A 21,307-nucleotide genomic window follows, 5' to 3' on the forward strand; every position below is an offset into this window, starting at 1 on the left:
AAACAATTAAAATCAGAAAAAGGAAATGAAGAACTACAGTAAAGAGTGGGAAACTAGAAGGCATAATGGTTTACCAATATAAACAAGGCAACTACTTTGAAGCAAGTGCATAGAACTAAAACAATGTACCCTCCTCTATTTTTCTTAATACGAATTGTTGCCAAGTCACTTATCAAATTATAGGGTCATGAAGGGTACTTTTCTGGTCCCCATGTCTTATATAAGGTAAATTCTATTTCAGGCATTTCCTTCATCACTTCTTTGATGTCTTCTCTCATAGAAGGAATTTTGGACTTACATTTACATGGTATCTTCTTCCATAGGAGGACATTCACACATACACTTATCTATTATCATTTTTTTTACTTGCTAGCATTGTGAGCACCAAAATATTTCATTTTTGCCCATATTTTGTCAGATAGATAAGTTACCACAAATAGTACAGGTGACAGCTGTACTGTACTAGGCCATAACAAATCATTCAGTAGTTTTCTTATCAGACAATAAACTACACCTTTTAATATTCAGGAAATGAACAAAAGAAATCACAAACATTTGCAAATCCAACCATCAACCCATAGTCAGAAAACACTTTTGCTGAAATTTCCTATAGATCTTTATTTGCATATCCAACAAGTTGGGCCTAGACAAGAATACAACTGATTCAGTATAGTATATTATGAGTATAAAAAATAAAGTGCCTCACTCATTCTTGACACACTAATAACAGCACTCTAATGTACAATTTCTAATGCTCAGTTCTGGGGTTTTGCAAATAAAGATTAAGTCTTCAGTATCTTGGGGATTCAGTTATTACCTATGAGTAGTACTGAATGTGAGGATCACAGCTTCCAACATCATGAGTGTAGAGGGGCTTTCCACCCTGCAAAAAGCATGTCATTATGAGATTTTTGCATGTTTGACTGTGTTTTACTTTCTTATATTGTACTGCTTTGTGATCACAATTGTGTGCCTTGGTGACAAACAGTTTCACATTCATTAGGAAACTATAAAAACATTTATGGAGACATTTCTGTGTGAATATCTAAAACTAATTAAATGTGCTGCATACTTAAACTGATGTGTTTTCAACAATTTTCCTGGTATAGCTCTAACTCTAAGGACCTTTCCTAATCTTGTAAAACAGCCTCATAAGCTACTAATATAATTTATATGTGCAGGTTAAGATATCTTTGGACATATAATTTTTATCTCAAGCTAAAACAAGCTGAACTTATCGTCTACTTCCATCAGTACCCATTTTAATACTTTTACAACCACGTACAATTGCCTTTATTTCAGCTGTTAGCCATCTAACATATTAAATGTCACTCTAGCTTTATCTCAAGCAAGCATAGTGTTCTCCTCTACTAGTTGTTCCCAAAACTGCATACCTGGAATCCCATGTACTATTCCCTTTATTTTGGGTGTAGACAACTTCCCCATCTTATAAAAAAATAATAATAATAGGAATTAGTTTCTCCAACCAGTCTTCAGTAGAAATTGTCCTTAAGGACCATTCAATGCTCTCAAGTTTGTGTTAATAATGGGGAAATGTACTCTGTACCTCCCTGTTCTATATCACGAAAGGCAAAGAATATACTTAATCCCCCCCCAATAGTATAAAACATGTCCAGTATCCCTCATGGGTATAACTTATTAAATTTATAAAACAACCTCAACACAGCATTTTTGAAAATCATATCAGTTATCCTGGAGCCTTCAAACTGTTTAGTAGTTGCTTGATATAAATAACCCTTTGGTGTCCCTTAAAACCATAGAAAGCATCCAAATATTTTGAGTTTAGCATTAAAATCACAAGTACAATTTTCTGAAGATTTCTCTAATGTGACTTTACATTGTAGTTTAATCCATATCTTACTTTTTAACAGGATCACCTATAAGATTTTACAGCTATTGTACTTTTTTCTTTCTTCTTGTTTAAATGCACAGATGTCATTGTGAAAAAATGCCTTTATTGTTTGTTTCTGTCACATCGCTACCATGGTTACCTAACCATGACACGTAGGCCACAGAAGAAGAGCCAGTCACAGGTCAGTAACATGGGAAGTGAGGATCAGTGGTACTTTGGCTGTGATGATTTCATGAGATGAAGAGAATTATTTAGGCAAAATAAAACACATAGAAGTGTTTTCCAGAAATGAACAATTTCAGTAGATTGCTTGTTTAAACATTCTTGCATTTTCCAATTAGGATAAAAGATTCTTCTTCTTCTTCTGGGTGCAGCTGATGTGCTTGCCATAGTGTACCTTGCAGGTATTGATCTGAAGTATTAGCTTCCTAACTGATTGGCCCTTACCCCTTCAGAAGAGTCAAAGCGTTTATTTATTTTAATTATTACTTATTGTCTGACGTAGTGGCCTGACTCAGTAGAACCAATTTCAGCCACAGCCCAGTAAAGTGTACAAGTCATTACAAAATGGATGCAGAACACAAGTAATCACAAGAGAGAAGCAGTGGTGATTACAGAAGAAGAAAGAGTTAATGGGTTAATAGTAGACATTAAGCCAACTATAGTTAATAAGCACTGATTAATATGTAGTAGCTTACAAATACGTTAATTATTATTTACAATGTTTACATATATATGCATACTGATAATATCAAAGCATCACAGGATGATGACTGAATTTGATGACGTATGATTGTGGCTTGTGTAGGATAGAAGAAAGTAGCTAATTAGGTTGTTGGGGAGTGCTGAGAACACGTACACGTTACTATATTAGTATCTAAAATCTGTTTCAAAATTATTAATTAGAATGGCTTAATCTAATGTTAGGTGGTAGGCTGCCCCAGAGTGTTGGAACAACAATTGAAAAAGTGTGCTCTGAGGTTGTTTTCAAGTCTTTGTAGGACGTGGCTTTAATGGAGTAGGATTAGAGTTTAGATGCGGTAAATAATGTCTTCAGTTTGGATGACTCTAGTGGAGGAAACAAAGTTGTTGTTTGGTTGGTTATTCAAGTCTGGCTCTTTGGACCTTCAAGGACTTGAGCACAACAGGCCTGTCTGTTGGTCACTTCTTTAAATCAGGTTAGGATTTATTTATAAATGAGAATTTGAAAAAGGAGATCAGAACTTTCAAGATGTAGGAGTTGGTGAGTACAAGGAGGTACAAAGATATAGTGTAAAGCAGTAGAAAGACAGAGTATTTGTAAATCTGACAGACTGATTTCAGAAGAACAATCTAGGAATGGTAGACCATATTCTAGTTAATGTAGTATGTTTTTGCTAGTTGCAGCCTGGATTTCATGGTAAAGTAGATTAGCAATTCTTTAACAGGCATTATTATTTTATAACATTTTGGTTCTAGCAGTTCAATGTGAGAAGTCATTAACAGTGAAATGTTCACAGTAATTCCAAGGTATTTAAGTCTTAACAACAAATCCAGACATTTAAATCTTGTCACGGTTCAGTAATGGCATTGTTGATGGAGAGGGATAGGGTTTTCATTGTGACATTGTCTTGGGTTGTGACACTTCTTTGTAGAGTAATTCCCATGCTGCTGCAGCACTGCAAATGCAGTATCAAAGATATACTGCTAGTAGTACAGATATGATGTGAGTTAGGACTGCTCTTTTAAAGGAAGACTGTATTAATTTGTTTGCATCTTTGATTGCGTTGCCATCAAGTTCTCCTCATATCTTTGAAGCTGGGACCAGAATCCTTTGTTGGGTTCTGCCACAGATCTTGCTGCTTTCACAATCTGAAAGAGAAGTGCAGATACCATTGTATGAAACGTGGAAATCTTTGACAAATGTGTTTTTTTTTACAGCTTATTTTATTTATATCAGTGTACATCTATAGCTTAGTTACCTAATAACCTGATAATAGTTATATTACCATCTGTTTACCAAAAGGTTGCATTCTGTAAAGTACTTGATAACCATTTTGATTTCTTCCTATTAGTAGATGGTTATCTAAGGCTTTCCAATGAAGCAGTTTAGTCAAATGAGTTGGTAACATCAGCACTGAAATCTTCATCATAATCATCCTCATGCACTGAAAACTGATGGACAAATAGTGCACAATAGGTGCTGAATGCAGGACAGTAGCTAAATGCTGTATAGAAGAGTAGCACAAATTTTGAAAGACTATGAGAAGACCTGGAAATATCACTATTGCTTTAAACCAGATATGAAATACAGATGCAGTACATGAACATGAATGCTCAGAAAAGTCAGAACTGGTGCATTTTGGAGGTAGAAAATCACAGACATGCCAAAAGTCCTGCTACACTGGCATCAGCAGTAGATAAAAGTGTTAAATCAAGAAAAAAAGAAAGGAAGACAAATAAATAAATGTCAGGTACTCAAAAGTATTAGCTTCCAGTCTTATTACTGCATGGATATACAGACTGATCATTACAAGAAACCCAGTCTTTGACAAAGACAGTAGAAAATACCACAGAGCTACACATTTTACTTTTATTTACAGACACTTGTTCCTGGCTTTGTTTGCTACTACTTAGGTTCATAGGTGTGTACTAGGCTAATGGCCCTGGAGCCTTTATAAGCTTAGCCCAAAGGATTCTGGCATCGTTCCACCCAACGTTAGTTCCCAGTGCCCCTGTCAAGCAAGGCCACTGAAATGATCCCCAGGGTGAATTTTCTATTTCCCATCGACTCATGAAGATTTCTTTAGAGGTCAAGTGAGGTGCTCTGGTTAACGTGTAAGGGAAGTCTATTCCAGAGCATGGGCAGTCTCTGGGTTAATAACCTGTCCCTCCAGCAAGTTCTGTTGATTGTGGTAATGAAGCTGAGGTCTCTAGAGCATGTGCACGGACGGATTGGGATTTCTTTAGTTGTAGCATATCTAATAGCGCTGGGTCTGACATGGCTTTGTAGGTCAAGCAGAGATCGCCTCTAAGAAGGCAATATGAGACAGAGAATAGCTGGAGTTTTTTTTTAGTCCACCTGCACAGGGCATGTGTTTAAAGCCTAGGATCCTCTTAGTGATGTATTTTTGTGGTCTTTCCAGTTGTTGCATGTGTGTAGTGAGGTACATGCCAAATGGGGTATTGTACTCGATAATAGGTCTAATGGAAGAGTAGAGGGAGACAATGACCTCTTTCTTCCTGGATGCAAAACCCTTCGTAATGAGATGTGCCACATAGAAGGATTTTCTGACCACAGTGGCAATGTGATTATTGAAGGATAGATTGCTATCCACTTGTGTTCCCAGATCTCTTATGACACCTTCGGTGTTCAGTGGATTATCATCGATGTGGTAGTTCATGGGTACCGTGTTCTTCCCAAAGGGAATGACAATGAATTTTTTGGTGTTGAGCTTAAAGCCATGGTTCTGACGCCAGTCATTGGTCTTCATGAGGCCTTTCTGTAGAATGTTTACATCATTTGGGGAGCTAATAATGGCTCCCAATTTGCAATTCCCTGGGAACTTGGTCAGCCAGAGACCCTTGGTGTTGGCCTGAACTTCAGAGAAGTAGATGTCAAACAGGAGAGGACCCGAGACCAAACCTTGTGGGACTCCACTCATGACTGGTCGGCAGTCTGACTTGGAGTCTGCTACTTTCACAGTGTGGGTTCTATCATATGCAGTGAAATAATGTCTAAAACTAATACCTTGCCTGTCTCAGTAACCTTCCAGTGGTTGATTTTGGAATGCTGCTTAGACAGCTGAGGTACTAAGTAACAGTGAATAAAGCCAGGGAGAAGTTTCTGCATAAAAGAGAAAAATGGATGTCTGTTTTTCATTTTCTGCACGTCGTCATCAAATAAGTCTATTTCTCTTGGGGAAATATAAAGTTTTGTCTGAAACCCAGTGCATTTATTTGACTGACTTACTAGCAGGAGATTACGGAGTGGTTTAGTAGTAGCTGGTTTAAACTTTGTCAATGTATATGAATCAGTCCCACACATAGAAGTGGATCAATGAGTTAGCCAATTTGCAGTCTGAATATCAGAATATGTTCATCATCAATAACCTGAGATTTTAAATTATTTTAATTATTCAGGGGATGTTTCATGAAAAAAAAATCACTCTTGTCTGAACCGATATTCATTTTGAAAACCTCATCTCAAGATAAGTTAAAATATTCCTGGTTTTAGACATTATTTCACTGCTAACCTTAAAAAGCAAAACAGTTCCTTAACTCATGAATGAGCCATATGGCTCACACTGAAAAGGCTCTGCTCCTACAATGCAATATTTTGCGATTCAGAGGCATGCTAGCAATGATGAAATAAGATCTCATTATCAGCTAATCTGCATGTCTTTAAAGTCATGATCTGCACATTGTATTAGTTAACTGCTGCTGATGTAGGCATTAGCATCTCCACTCATACAGTCTCCCACACACACAACTATACATTCAAACAATGGCACACACACTCACACACACACACATACACACACACACACACACACACACACACACACACACACACACACACACACACACACACACACACACACACACACACACACACACACACACACACACACACACACACACACGGACACACGCACACACACACCACAGTCCCCATACCTGCCCCTGACTTGTCTGCCTTCCCTCGATCTAGGGTCACCCACCTCCTGATACCTGCACTAGTTGAAATGCCATTAAGACACAAGGGTTTAAGTACTGCTAGTGGCTAGTGTTTCCTCCCTCCCCCTGATCTCCATAATTGTTTAAGTGCTGCTATGGCATGACTGTAGTTTCCCCAGGAGCTAGTATTTCTCCCCGAGGCCCCAATCCCCAAAATATTTTAAGTGGCATTATGGCACCATTGTAATTTACCTGATGGTTTACCTCCACCCCTTCGATCCCTGTAGTGCTGTAGGTGGTGTTAAGGCACTCTGTTTTAGAGTAATTTCTGGTGTTTAATGGCTCCCCAACCCTCAATCCCAATATTGCTTCCATGTTCACTAGACAAACAAGAACTTTTAGCTGAGTTCAATACTGTGACATGGTGGGGGTCAGCCATGTACTTTCTTGAATCACTTGGTATGTAGATTCCTTCCTGGAGACAATACCTTTTTGAATTCCTCCCAGTTTTCGAAGTAAAAATTGCAAGCTATTTTGAAATAGAATTTCATTGTTCAAAACTATGTGAGCTGCAATGTTAGAAAAAAATGCGTAAGCATGAGTTAAGTAAATTAAGAAAACACCGACATTATAACTGCCTTAGCTACAAACGTGTTTCTTTTATGACATGGACTTATTAATGATAAAAATGAATAACACAATTCACTAATTAAAAGTCAAACATATTTTTAGACATCAGTTAATAGAAATGTTTCAGTGATAAGAGAAAATAATAATTCTACCTGCCCTCAAAAGCACTTTGCTCTAATTTGACAAATGAATTAAAAACTGATGCCACAGAAGAAAGAATTCCAGAATTATAGGCTTAAAAGCAGACCTGAAAACAAAGATACAACATCTTTCCTTCAGATCCACTTTCCTCGATGTCTAAGTTTACAACTTCCATTCTTTGTAAACTTTGAGAAAGGCCATAGCATCTTAAGAGCTCCTTGAGTTAAAACAGATAAACTAAGATACAAACCTTGGATTTAGAAAGGTCTACTGCAAGCAGCCCATGCTAATTAACCATGTGCTCTCCTTTGAAATGCCTGAGATAAGGCATTTACATCAACAAGTGATTCAGAGAATCGTTCAAGTGCATAAAATAGCCAGAAGTTCGAGTTCATTCATTACTTTCAATGGATGAGATCAAATTCGAGGAAAGTGCTGCAGAGTTTAGGGGACAGGTAGTGTGTACGTGTGTGTGTGTGTGTGTGTGTGTGTGTGTGTGTGTGTGTGTGTGTGTGTGTGTGTGTGTGTGTGTGTGTGTGTGTGTGTGTGTGTGTGTATGTTTTTCTGTGTGTGTGTGTGTGTGTGTGTGTGTGTGTGTGTGTGTGTGTGTGTGTGTGTGTGTGTGTGTGTGTGTGTGTGTGTGTGTGTGTGTGTGTGTGTGTGTGTGTGTGTGTGTGTGTGTGTGTGTGTGTGTATGTTTGCATGATTGAGGGGGTGTCTGTGTCAATGTGATGCATCAGCTGCCAGAGGAAAGTGCTGATTAGCACTAGAGGTAAGACAACTCAATTCAGAGACATGTAAATTAGCTGATAACGGGGTCTGTCTTCACTGCTGCTGACATGTCTCTGACTCACATTTCCATTGGTAGCAGAAACTGTTACTTTTGGAAACAGTAGTTTCTGCAAACATATGGTCCTCTCTGAATCCTGCTTCTAGTAGCTAAACTTTTAGATTTTTGAAGAAAGTCAACTTCCATTCCATGCTGCCAGAGAACGCAAGAAAGTAAGAAGGGATACTGAGATGCTCCATCAGAATTGTTCCTAACAACTCCATGTTAATATTAGAAGAAAAACATGATGACATTAAACAAGTAATGTAACAAATACATAACACACATGCTTCGGTATCCTAAAGTACACAGTACATTACAAATGCATTGAGTTCATTTTATACTCCAGGACTGCAATTTTGTTGTAAACACAGTCACATTGTATATGATTCTACAAAACAGCAACATTTCAAGAATACCATTCTATGATCAGTACCCTATGACATATACAAATCTGATGCCAGTTCTTCTGAGTTACTGCTGAAGAAGTCTACGGTATAGCAAGAGATGTTTTTCTTTCTCTCCAGCATGAGAAAGGAAGACACTACCAGTACCAAGGCACTTTTAACTTTCAGGAAATAATTCTTGCCTAAGCCTTATTATAGAAAGATTAAACATTATCAGATATGGAACTTAACATTATTACATCTCCAGTCTTTTTAAGAAATCAAAAGGAAAACTAAGTTTAGATGTGTTAACTCCACGCTGTAGAGAGCTAAATCCCCGACTATGACCCAGCTGACCTGGGGTTGTTTAGTGGTCCAGCCATTAACGGAGCTGGCAAGAAAATGAGAGAGTTAGTAACCAGTGCTGGCTCATCAGTCATGGGGAGAAGGGATGTGATCAGTCTGGTACTGCACTGATCCCAAGTAGACTTAGAGAATGGCACATCAACATTAAGGGTCATGGCATATGCTTGTTCACACCAAGCAGTGTTCATGCACTGTAACTTTATGTTGGTGCCTACACACCAGCAGCACATGTCCCATTGGTCCAGTACTTTGTGCTCTATTAAGGTACAAAGTAGGATCACAGGTGGAAGGGTTATTGTAAAAAATCATTCCTATGATCTAAAAAGCTTAATAAATAATAATAATAATATAAATCAGTAAACCTAATCTCATAGCGTTGAACAAAACTTGTGTCCTGGTGAATAAATAATGCAGCTTTAGATAGTTTACACATATCTCCATATCCAATAACACAATCAGTTGTACACAATCAAATATTCATTATAATAATGCTGTTCATGATAAAAATATCAACAAATGTTCTTAAAATCCCTCAGGGGTATTCATTCATGAATTGCTATTAATTGCAAAAAATAAAAATAGTAAATATAGACAAGCATTTGTTTATAAACTAAAATCAAATGCCATAAATAGAAATGTATTTTGTAACACAAAATGTAATAAATTGTGGATTGTAATGTGGTCATTTACACCCTGGGGATTAGAAGCATCTAACCTAAGTTGGCACATCAATTCTCTTTGTTATGATCAAATCTCCCATGGCCCACCCCTAGGGTCTTTAGCAACCCTTTCAATAATGGCAAACCTTAACTTTTTGAACATTAAACAAACTAAGGTTTGCTTGTAGAGGGCATTATTAATATCCTTTCAGAGAAGTTATAACAGAGCTCATATTTTTTTTATGTAAAAGCTTCTCTGTCTTTCTTACATAGAACGTCTGACATCCAGAACAAGTTGCTAAATAAACTATTCCATATGTTATGCAATTCTCTCTGACTGTAAACACTTGGAATTTTTGTTCATTACCTCATGTCACAGCCACATCTTTGTTAATAAATGAACATTGTTTGTAGCTTCCACAAGTAGATGTGTTGCTCATATATAACCTGGGCTCTCTAAAACCTCCCATATTTACTGTCTCAAAATATTTTTTTTTTTCAAATTCTTCCAATTGTTGAGAACAAATTTTGGGACAGAACCCAATAAGCTTAAAACTCTTACATCTATCTTAAATATATTCCAATTAGTCCTGATTATGATTTTTATAAGTGCGGAGTCAGTTTTGAACTCTAATGCCATAGCTCTTTCAAATATCACTTTGGCCTCAACAAAAGAGAGTTTCAAATCCTTAGCCATTTTCTGGGTCTCCTTTGTGTCTATATTGCCTCAGTGGGCAGTTCTAACTGAGCTTCTTTTAAGCATGTGCCCAAAAGTGGTTCCCCAGCCATCCAAAACCTTTGCATTAATTTTAACAATAAAGTCTCTAGGATATACTCTTTCAAGAAGTATATTCTCTAGTTTCTTTTTTTCAATCAAAAACATTTCTCTGACAGAAATCATTTTAGCAAGTCAAATGACCTGTCCTCTTACCAAATTGTGCTTCTATGAAAAAATATGAAAACATGTATAATGTAAACAGCTATTGGAAAAAGTTGGTTTTCTGTATATGCTAGAAACAAATAATCCCTCCCTTTTACCAGTGGTAACATCCAAATAATCTACTTCTGTGCTCTTTTGGGTATATGTAAACCTTTAAAAATTAGTGGATCTATTCAAATATTCCATGAATTTAGGTATTTTATCAGAATGGTCATTACAAATAATAAATGTATCATCCAAGTACCTCTGATATAGGTTCCAATTTGATGTAAACTTGGAATTGAAAACAAATTTTTCGTCCAGGACCACATCACCATATTTGTGTAGATGGTCATAGCCACTTCCTTAATCTGTTTGTAATATTCTCCCTCAAAATATTAAAAAATGTTAATCAAAACAGTAAAACTTGTATTTTCATTATGTAAGCCTTTTTCCTCCTTAACAATAATTGAAATTGTTTAGTGTTTATTCTTTTGTAACTATTCTGTTATCTGTAATACATACTGTCTATGACTTTGTGTGTTAATTGAAATAGTTTTGTAATCAAACTATTTAAACTGTTGTATTTCCTTGTTGGAGCTTTATTCCCCTGGCCTCCACTGAAAACGGCCCCCCAAGCCCAGTGGACCTCCCCGGTAATCAAACTAAAATAAAATAAAATAAATAAAATAAATAATAAAACAACTTCCATAAAATTGTGAACATTAAATTCTATGAAAGTCAAGAAAGTGCAGTCCAAAAGAGCTGCAAGAAACCAGTTCAATCCAGTCTCATGAGGGATACATATAAAAAGGCAACAATATCTATGGTGAGAAAGCTAACATGTTCCCCCCACATTTCCCTGTGTATTCTCCCCAGGAAGTCCCACAAGTCTCTTAATAGATGATTCCTCAAGTTAGAAAAAGGCCTCAAATATATATCAACAAATAATGCTAAAGAATGAGTCTTAGACCCTTGTGCTGCCACAATAGTCACAATAAGTCTCAATGGGAGGTTTCTGTATACACTTATATACATTCAGGATCCCAGAAATGCTAGGAAACCTAGGGTATCTGTTAATGAGAACGTTTCAACCAAGAGGTGATAGCGTCTATAGGTACTTTTTATTTAGCTCATTTTTAGAAGAACTTGTGTGGTCTTTTTTATATTGATATTGAAGAGCCAGGTTCAACTTCCTACTAAACAACTTCAGTTTTAGAAGACAGTCTATAATCTCAGATATTTGATTGGTTATGAAAGAAAAGCCTTTCTCAAATAATTAGAAATGAGTAATGTTGATTTCTAAATGACTATAACTGAAACTTTTACAGCCCTTGTGACTTAAAATTCCATCAGAGGAACTAGAAATACCGAAATGATTTATTGTGTTCACCTGCTCCCCTGCTCCTCCCTTGGATGTTTTCCTTTGACCTCTGGTATGGTAATATTGACCCAGGGGTGGGTTTTCTCCATATTTTTCTATGCTTTACCTGTATGTTTGGTTCAATAACCTTTCAGATTTCCTTAAAGGAGGTAACTCTAAACGGAAATTATTGTAACCATAATCAAACTTATTATTGTCATTATTAGCAATATCACCATCCCATGCATCACTTCCATCTTATCTCTCATGACCCTCAGATTTTTTCTTCTGGGGTATGCTCTTTTATCAAGATAATCCTTCTCGTCTCTCTCGAGGTTTATTTATTTAGTTTTTGTGCCTTGTTATTGTCACAATTTTCATCTGTTTTCACAAATATCTGATCATATTTAGATCTAAAATAGTAAATATTTCTTAATCATCTAATTGCTGTAACTAATCTACAACTTCCATCATACATTTATCATCGTGTTTAACTAAAACTTCAATACCTTCCAAACTACATAAGTAGACCCTGGAAGAACTGGTACAGTGTTTGAAACTCTCTTTTGTTAAGACCAAAGGGGTATTTGAAAGAGCTAGGTTATTAGAGTTCAATAGAGACTCGGCACTTATAAAAAACATAATCAGGACTACTTGGAATATTTTTAAGCTAGATGCAGGAGTTTTAAGTTTATTGGGTTCTGCCTCAAAATCTGTTCACAAAAATGGAAAGAATTTGAAAAAACATTTCAAGATGATAAAAGTGGAAGGTTTTAGAGAGATCATTTTACATATGAATGGCACATCTACTTCTGATAGCTGCTAACAATGTTCATTTACTAGCCAGATGTGGCTGTGACCCTTGGTAATGAACAATAATCCCAAATGTTTACAATCAGAGGGAATTGTGTAACATATGGAATAGTTTATTCTAGATGTCAGGTATTTTACATAGGAAAGATTGAGAAGCCTCTATGTAAAAGAATTTGTGAGCACTGTTATGCCATCTCTAAGAAGGATACTAACAATACACACTGCAAGCACGGCTTAGTTTGGTCAACACTCAAAAAGTTCAGGTTTGACGTTATTATAAGGGTTGTTAAAGACCCTAGAGGTGGGCCATGGGAGATTTGTTTACAACAAAAAGAACTGATGTGGCAACTTAAGTTATACGCTTCTAATCCCCAAGGATATAAATGAGCACATTACAATTCTTCCAGCTTTAAAGATGCCATCCATAATTTATTGGATTTTTATTTATGTCAATTGATTTTAGTTTACAAAAAATGCTTTTCTATATGTATTATCTTTTTGTAATTAATAACAATTCAGGAATGAATATTCCTGAGGTATTTTAAGAACTTCTTACAGTATTTTTATCACTAATAATACTATTAGAATAAATATTAAATTGCATACAATTATTGGCATTTGTTTATTAGATAAGGAGATGTTTGTAAACAATCTATAGATGCATTATTCACTAGGACACAAATTTTGTGGAACACTATCAGATTAGGTTTACTGTTTATTATTTTTATTTATTTATGTATTTATTTATTAAGCTTTTTCTGTCATAGGAATAATTTTTTTAACATATGAATTTATTTATGCTGGTTTAATACTTTGTGTACTTAAACTGCTCTTCGGTTAATTTTGATTTTACCTTTATACCATTAAGTTTTTTACATTCATGTTACATGATATGACACAATGTTTTATAACCAGGAGGTAAGGAAGTGAACTGTCATTCTGCTGACGTCAGGCTAACTTACTGGACGAAAATGTATTTATGTTATTTTATGTGATACACAGTGGCTAAACAAAACAATGATATTTCAATTTGTTTTTTACTTTCTTTTTTTTCTTTGAGTTTCTTTGGGTTTATCAGGTTTTGAGCTGGACTGATGCTGACAATCCCCTACCAACACCACACAGTCAGATTCAATTATTTGTAGATTAATGTGATTAACGGGACATGACAGCAATACCTGACTTTACATTATATGATATTTCTTCATCTGAATCAAAACAACATATGTAGCTCTACTAAACACAAACATATTGCCACATTTAATACTAATAACAATACATATATTGTAACTCTTCAAATATGTGATCGTGAATAATGTGAATTTTTTTCAGGTACTGGTATTTTAAGGAACTGTTTAGCTTCAGATAGGATTCTTGTTGTGGAATATATAAATGCTACAATAATTTATCTGCCTGATTAACTACTGTTTAGTTGCTTGAATTCAATACATTCTAGTACTTCATTAGTCTTTGACTTTTGCCTTAGTGATCAAACTACATTTGTTTATTTACTCTTAAATGCTTTAGTTAAGTGTTTTATAAAATTCAGTCCCATTCTAATAGTGTATTGATATATACTTGCTAGTTGTTCTGTTGTAATTTTGTTCTTATACTGTTTTGTACTGTGTGTCTGTACTGATTATTGCTTTGTTAATTAAAACCCGTTTTAATATCTGCTGTTGCCTATTCATTGGCTAAATATTTGGATGTGCCCACCCATTGTCTACTGTCTGTTACTTTTGTCCACTGTACCTATTATAGGTACTCACTTTGTAGTAGTGTGATTTATTTGTGCTAGTGCCTAATCATTGGCTACTTTTCTGTCATTACATAACCAAGTGTGAGTTTTTTGCTTGTTGCAAACATACTAGTTTTTATTTTTTGGCTGTTACTCATTGCTAGATTGTACTTTTATATACATCTAAATTGTACCTGTCTCATAATATCTTTACTTATCCATCTACCCTTTGCTATCTTAATTTCACACAATCCTGTCACTACCTTTATTTCACTCACTCAATAGCGCAAGCTTATTATTATAGCAGAAGTCAGCCTAGCTACAGTTTGCTACTGTACCTAACCCATCCTAAGGGTCTAACCTGCTATTACCACTACAACATCTAGCCTTCTCAGTCAGTATTGCACATTACCCATCTGCCTACCATCTATAGAGTCACAAACTGTTCATTCTGTTTCCTTGACTAGCCTAATCTCTGGAGGCATCCTGAGACAGTGTAGCAACTGCCTCAATTATATTATTATTTTTTAACACAAAATTCTTCTTACCCAAACCAGAAGTAGATGACTTGGATTTCACCTCTAAACAAATAGTCATATATGCTGAAGTAGTGGGAAAAATAAAGTCTTCCAAGACATGATAGGGTACCTCAGTCACACCCAGCCTTGTACTTGCACAAAACCCCTACTTACATAGGAATTCCAACATCAAGCCAACTATATCCACATCAGCACATACAAAGTCACCAAACTAAAAAGGCAATGTCATTAATGGAGAAAAAACATACACCAACAAATAAATAATTATACAAGAGATGTTCTAGCTATTGGTGATTCCATTACTAGGCATGCATAATGTACCTTTCAAATGTCTCTTTTTGTGCCAAACATCCCTGACTTTGCTACCTATTTTTGTCTTGTCCCTCATAAAAGTTTTGATTTTCTGGTAAATTATTGAGTTTTACAGTAAGCCAATAACGTCAGATACTATTTATTACTTCTTATTAATGAGAAAATGCATTTTGATACAAAACCTGCTGTTCTATTAAGTCATTAAAGTGAATTTGAGTAATATTTAAAATTGTTCCTAATTTTGGGTCTTTGCCCCTCACCCTACCCCTACAATTTTTGTCTGTTTCCAGAATTTTTGTGTAAAGAAGTTTATGAGTTCTGATATAAATTTTACACTCACCAAACTAAGGATGGGGGGGGGGGGGGGATTGTCAGTTTTCTCAAAGGGTTTAAGAACAGAGACCTCATCATGGCCATCGAGGTTCTGAAGCATCCAAAATGTGAATATGACTTTGTTGTTGCTCATGTTGAGATGAACAGTCTTAGCCCACCTTGGAGGAAATGCATGGTGTAGATATTATCATATGTTCTAAAAGAAGGGGAATCCCACGTATAGAGTATTATTCTTCCTTTCCCTTGTCTAGAATGATACTTAAGTACAAATCATACATCACTGGTGTCATTCCAGGGTGAAAGCTTTGTGACAATCAAGGAGAACATCATAGATAGAACTTGATGCTTTGCCTGGTATGGCCTGTATCTCTCCTTTAAGGGAATTTGCATACTTACAAAAAGCTTTCCCATCTTTTTAGGCAAAGTGAAGTTATTAGATATGGTAACCTGACAAGTTCAAATCTGCTGGGCAACATGCAGATTCTGCTCAGCACAAGAAGCCTCAGACACGAAATGTCTGACTTAAAATTTAATTGGAGAACATACATATTTGCATAGTTACTGAAACCCGGCTCCAATCTATGGGAAGCTGTCGCTCTATGCTAGGGTTCTCTACCTATCCTTTGTTTAGTAACACTAGCAGATATCTATTAGAGATCTTCCAAATAACATCAACCTTGATTTTGTAGAGTGCCAAATTATTCTTAACAAAACAAAGTTTTACTTTGTTGCCAATTACAAGTCCTTCTGTATATCCAAGGAAGAACATACTGAATACCTAAATAAGCTCTATCAGCAATAAGTCAAACAAAATACCTATTAATTAGGCAACTTTAATTTACCCAAACATCCAACAACTGCCTTTCCTAATATCATTAACTTTATATTCCTGGACCATATAGTTACTTTCCCTGCTAGAGGTATAAACCTCATAGACCTTGCTTGTCTTAAACAACTCCCCTTGTCCTTTGTTAAACCTCCTCAAGTATTCCCTTTGATAATTAAATCGGACCATTTAGCCATCACCTTCTGCCTCAAGACCAGCCTCCCTAGTTCCAATAACCATCTTCATACTGGGATTTCAGTGACCAACCTATTAGATCTTATCATTGTGTTCAAAAAACATAAATGGCCCAATTACCCTGAATTCCTGAAACCTGTGATATTGGGCCTCACAACTCCCCTAGGTGGTCTGTTGCTTCCCCAATAATTCCCACTGTGTTGGGCATTATTTTCTGCATATGAGACCCAGCTGAAAACAGTAAAATAAATGCATTAGTTAAAAAGAAAAAACAAGATCATGAGGATAAACAACATATTAGAAAATATGTTCACTGAATGGGCGTTGACAGTACAGATTTACAATATACACCAGAGTGCTAATTCACATGACCCAGCATCCCAAACCAGTCTGGCATCATCATCAATGGTGGAACAAGTAGCACACTCGCCTTTGTGGGTTCCTTTCCAATTCTATGTAACTGGATTGCTGACACTGCAGTGCAGTATTAGGGGGTTGCTAAATTGCTAAGTGTGTCATCCTTCAGATTAGGCATTAAATAAAGGTCACATCTGCTTCAATTGGTGGTAGCTCAAGTGGATGTGAAAGATCTCTTGCCCCTGTTGACTCATCTTAATACATTATGCCCTTTCCATTATATTCATATTTCTTCAATATTTACAATGTTTTCAGTATTTTACAGGTTTAATTTCACAAACTTTACATTCTATCCTCCTGATCCTTTTCTTCACAACCACAACCATCTTTATCATTCCTATTTTTACTAGACAACAATTTATCGCATCTTATTTTCCACAAGACCTATACTGTCACATTTGCAAACTTCTCACTTATTTCTTTTTTATATTTTCATACATTATACCCTTGTTTATATTTCAAAAAACTTTCCCACTTAAACTCATTTTTCTTTTTTTCCAAAAGACTTCATTCTTTTTACAATCTAAAATGCCTTGTGGTTTCTTCTTCATTACAGTCTTTACATGTTCTCTCTTCCATTGTTTTATATCTTTTACAACTTTTTACAGGTAGCTTATTCAATAATAATCTCCACAAAAAAATTCCAACTTCATAAAAATGTTCAGTTATTGCTTTTTCGTCTTCATCTTTATGGCATTTCCATACATATATTATATATATCAGTTTATGCCATTCCCTTCTATCTTTTTTTAACTTCACCACTTTCAATTTTCCATAAATTCATCTTATCTTCATATTCTTTTTATCATCTCCTCCTTTTTACTTCTTTTAATTCGCTTTTCATTTTTTCCATCTCACTGTATTTCACATACAGTATTTTCCCTATCACACTACTTTCCCTTTTCTCCATATCTTTAATACATAAAAGGTGCATAGAAACCAAATAAACATCTGTTTTTTTTTAATTTAAACATCCTTCCTCTTTTTTATTATAATCAATTCCCTGTCTAACTGGATTGAGTCTTAATCCAATCACTAACAATTCTTTTCCATTTTTCCAGGAAACTCATATACATTCCCAAATATCCCATACTTCCCTGTATATATATATATATATATATATATATATATATATATATATATATGTGTGTGTGTGTGTGTGTGTGTGTGTGTGTGTGTGTGTGTCTGTGTGTGTGTGTACAGTGGATATAAAAAGTGTACACACCCTTGTTAAAATGCCAGGTTTTTGTGATATAAAAAAATGAGACCACAAAAAATAATTTCAAAACTTTTCCCACCTTTAATGTGACCTATAACCTGTACATTTCAATTGAAAAACAAATAAATCTTTTAGGGGAAAAATATAAAAAAAACAAAGTCCAAAATAGCACCCAAGAAGGAGAAACACCAGTCCATGACCAAATAATGAAAAACACTTCTTTAATATATAAAACACATAAACTCTTAACTTACATCACCGCGTTTTCATCCTCAATACAAAGACTTCATCAGATGCAATGTATCCCATACTACCTATCTTTTATAATCCTATCAACTATCTAATTAAAGCCATTTCAAACATCAATTTGTCCTTAAACTACTAAAAAAATACATACTTTTATAACATTTCTGATTAAATACTTATAATAAGTTTGAAAGTTTTTATAAATCAGTGTAAGCAAATCATATTATGTGCAAACCAGGTCATTATAACAGCCATTAAAAATATCGGTATTATTAGTTCTTGTGCAAACCATAAATATACATTTTATAAAAAATACAGTGACCAACCACCACCATTATAATAAAATATCCTAAAAAAAAATCATTGCTTCAATATTACATGTTTTAAAAAAATATATATTCACTTCACATCACAATTTTGCAGCTCTCAATTTTAAAAGGGAGGCTATAGAGATGTTCTCATTAAGACCAGGGGGAACATTAGCTTGTAGTGTTATCTGCCACCATAGTTCCCTATGCTCTATTTTCTCCTCCAAAAGCCCCCTTCTTAGGTCAATTTTACATCTTCTAGGACAAAAAATAAAAAAACTTGCATTCTCACATTCTTTTAGATGTTTAACTAAGTTTGTAAATTATTTTTTTCAGTTTTCGCTCTGTCTTCCCCACATAGAAAGACTCACATTCTTCACAAATCACCAGATAAATTAAATCAAAAGAATGACAATTTGAGAATCCCCTTCCTTCTAGCCACTTATTTCTACAAGCTAGGAAAACATTTTCTTTGTTCACTATATATTTACATTGTGAACAATGGCCACATTTAAATGCCCCTTTCTTTTTCCTAACCATATTACCATGTCTACCATCCTGTTCCAATAAACATTTTAAATAATGTCCCTTGCTATAAATGACTTTAACAGGTTCTTTGGGAATGTCATCTAGATCTGTCAACCCCACAGACCTTTCCTATTCATTTTGAATGTTTTTTCTAACTGAATTTGGACTCACATTGTACTCCATTATGAATGCATTACTAAAATGTTCTTCTTGACAAGTTTTAATTTCTACACCTTCACGTGCTATAGATCTCTTAGGATGGGTCTAAACCTTTCCTTTCTCCCCTCTATGACCTCTTTCTTAACATCTTGTATCATTGTCACTGGGTAACACCTTTCTTTGAATAAAACTTCTAGGAAGTTACTCTCTTTTTCAAAATCCATTTCTGCTGAGGTCATCCTACTAGCACGCACATATATGCACATGCTTAATAATATTTATTTTATAGTGGAATGGGTGTGCACTTTCAAAATGAAGATATGAATTTGAAAATGCATCCTTTCTAAAAATCTTAAAATTAAATCTATTGTTCATTTTATATATTTCTTTGTCTAGGTACTGAAGTTTTCCATTGGAAAACTTATAAGTAAATTCTAAAAAGTTAGTTATGTTTCCCAGAAAGCTAATAAATTCCTGCAACGTATCTAAGGAAGATGTCCTTAAAGTACATATGTCATCCAGGAACGTTCTGTATAACACCCAACTATCAGAGTACTTAGACTGAAGCACATATTTCTCTTTCCATTTTGACAATATGAGGTTAGCATAAGTAGGGGCACAGGCAGCACCCATTGCAACACTTTGAATTTGTTGGAAACATTCCCCTTAAATATACTTGTACTTTAAAACCAGTCCCATTAAGTTAAGGCAGACTAATTTGTCACTGTACGTAAGTCCACCATCCTCAAATATCACTTCCTCTAATAGTTGCATACCTTCAGTATGAGGGATGCTTGTGAATAAATCAACTATATCTATTGTAACAAAGGCAATATTATCATTGTATAACTCTTGTTTGATTTCCCTTAAAAAATCCCAAGAATCTCTCAAAATACTTTTCAAATTTCAAATCAACATACTTTGACAAAGATGTTTTTGACCCTTCAGCCACAACTATTGGTCTTAGGGGGGCTCTATTTCATCTTTATGAACCTTAGGGATTCCAAATATTGTGGGTATTCTTGGTTTTTCATTAATCAAAAAAATATAGGTATTGTGGTCAATCAGCCCCTATAGTAACATGTTATTTAAAGCCAGGTCAATTTTCCTGTAAGAAATAGTAATCTCATTCCTAGATGTACTGGTATATTTATTAGTGTCACCTAGAATATTATTCATTTTTCCTTCGTACCTTATAACATCCATTATAATTATCCCCCCACCTTTATCGGGTTTCATAACCCTGATGTCCTTATTATTTTTTAACTCAGTCAAAATTCTTTTCTCTTTAGAATTAAAGTTGGGTCTATACCTAACTTTGTACAGTTCTTTCCTGACTAAAAAATGTATTTTTTATAAAATGTACATTTATAGCTTGCAGAAGAACTAATAATACAAACATTGTTTAATGGACATTATAAAGACCTGGTTTGCACATAATACGATTTACTTACACTGATTTATAAAAAAACCTTTAAACTTATTATAAGTATTTAATCAGAAATATTTTTATAGTATGTATTTATTTATTTTTTTTAGTAGTTTAAGGAAAAACTGATATTTGAAATGGTTTTAATGAGATAATCAATGAGATTATAAAAGAAAGGTAGTATGGGATACATTGCATCTGATGAAGTCTTTGTATTGAGGATAAAAATGTGGTGATTTAAGTTAAGCATTTATGTGTTTTATATATTAAAGAAGTGTTTTTCATTATTTGGTTGTGGACTGTTTCTCCTTCATGGGAGCTATTTTGGACTTTGGTTACTGGTATTTGTACTTTGGCACCTTTTCTATTTCATTTTTTTGGTTTTAAAAAACATAAAAAAATAAAAAATGTACAATATGC

The 21,307-nt window shown here is 34.9% G+C and overlaps 1 protein-coding gene across 1 annotated transcript in view; it reads right to left on the bottom strand.

Moving 5' to 3' along the window:
- Positions 1-589: 589 nt before the first annotated feature.
- Positions 590-21,307, bottom strand: part of LOC122801074 (dual specificity phosphatase 28-like) — a 106,324-nt gene continuing 85,606 nt past the window's right edge. The window contains exon 2 of the mRNA XM_044070578.1: positions 590-3,724. Within this exon, the coding sequence (XP_043926513.1) occupies positions 3,614-3,724 (111 nt within the window). The 3' untranslated portion in view covers positions 590-3,613. The remainder of the gene's footprint in view (positions 3,725-21,307) is intronic.

Source organism: Protopterus annectens, chromosome 4.part1 (genome assembly GCF_019279795.1).
Source record: "Protopterus annectens isolate FY-2018-M chromosome 4.part1, PAN1.0, whole genome shotgun sequence".
In the NCBI taxonomy this organism is placed as follows: Eukaryota; Metazoa; Chordata; order Ceratodontiformes; family Protopteridae; genus Protopterus; species Protopterus annectens.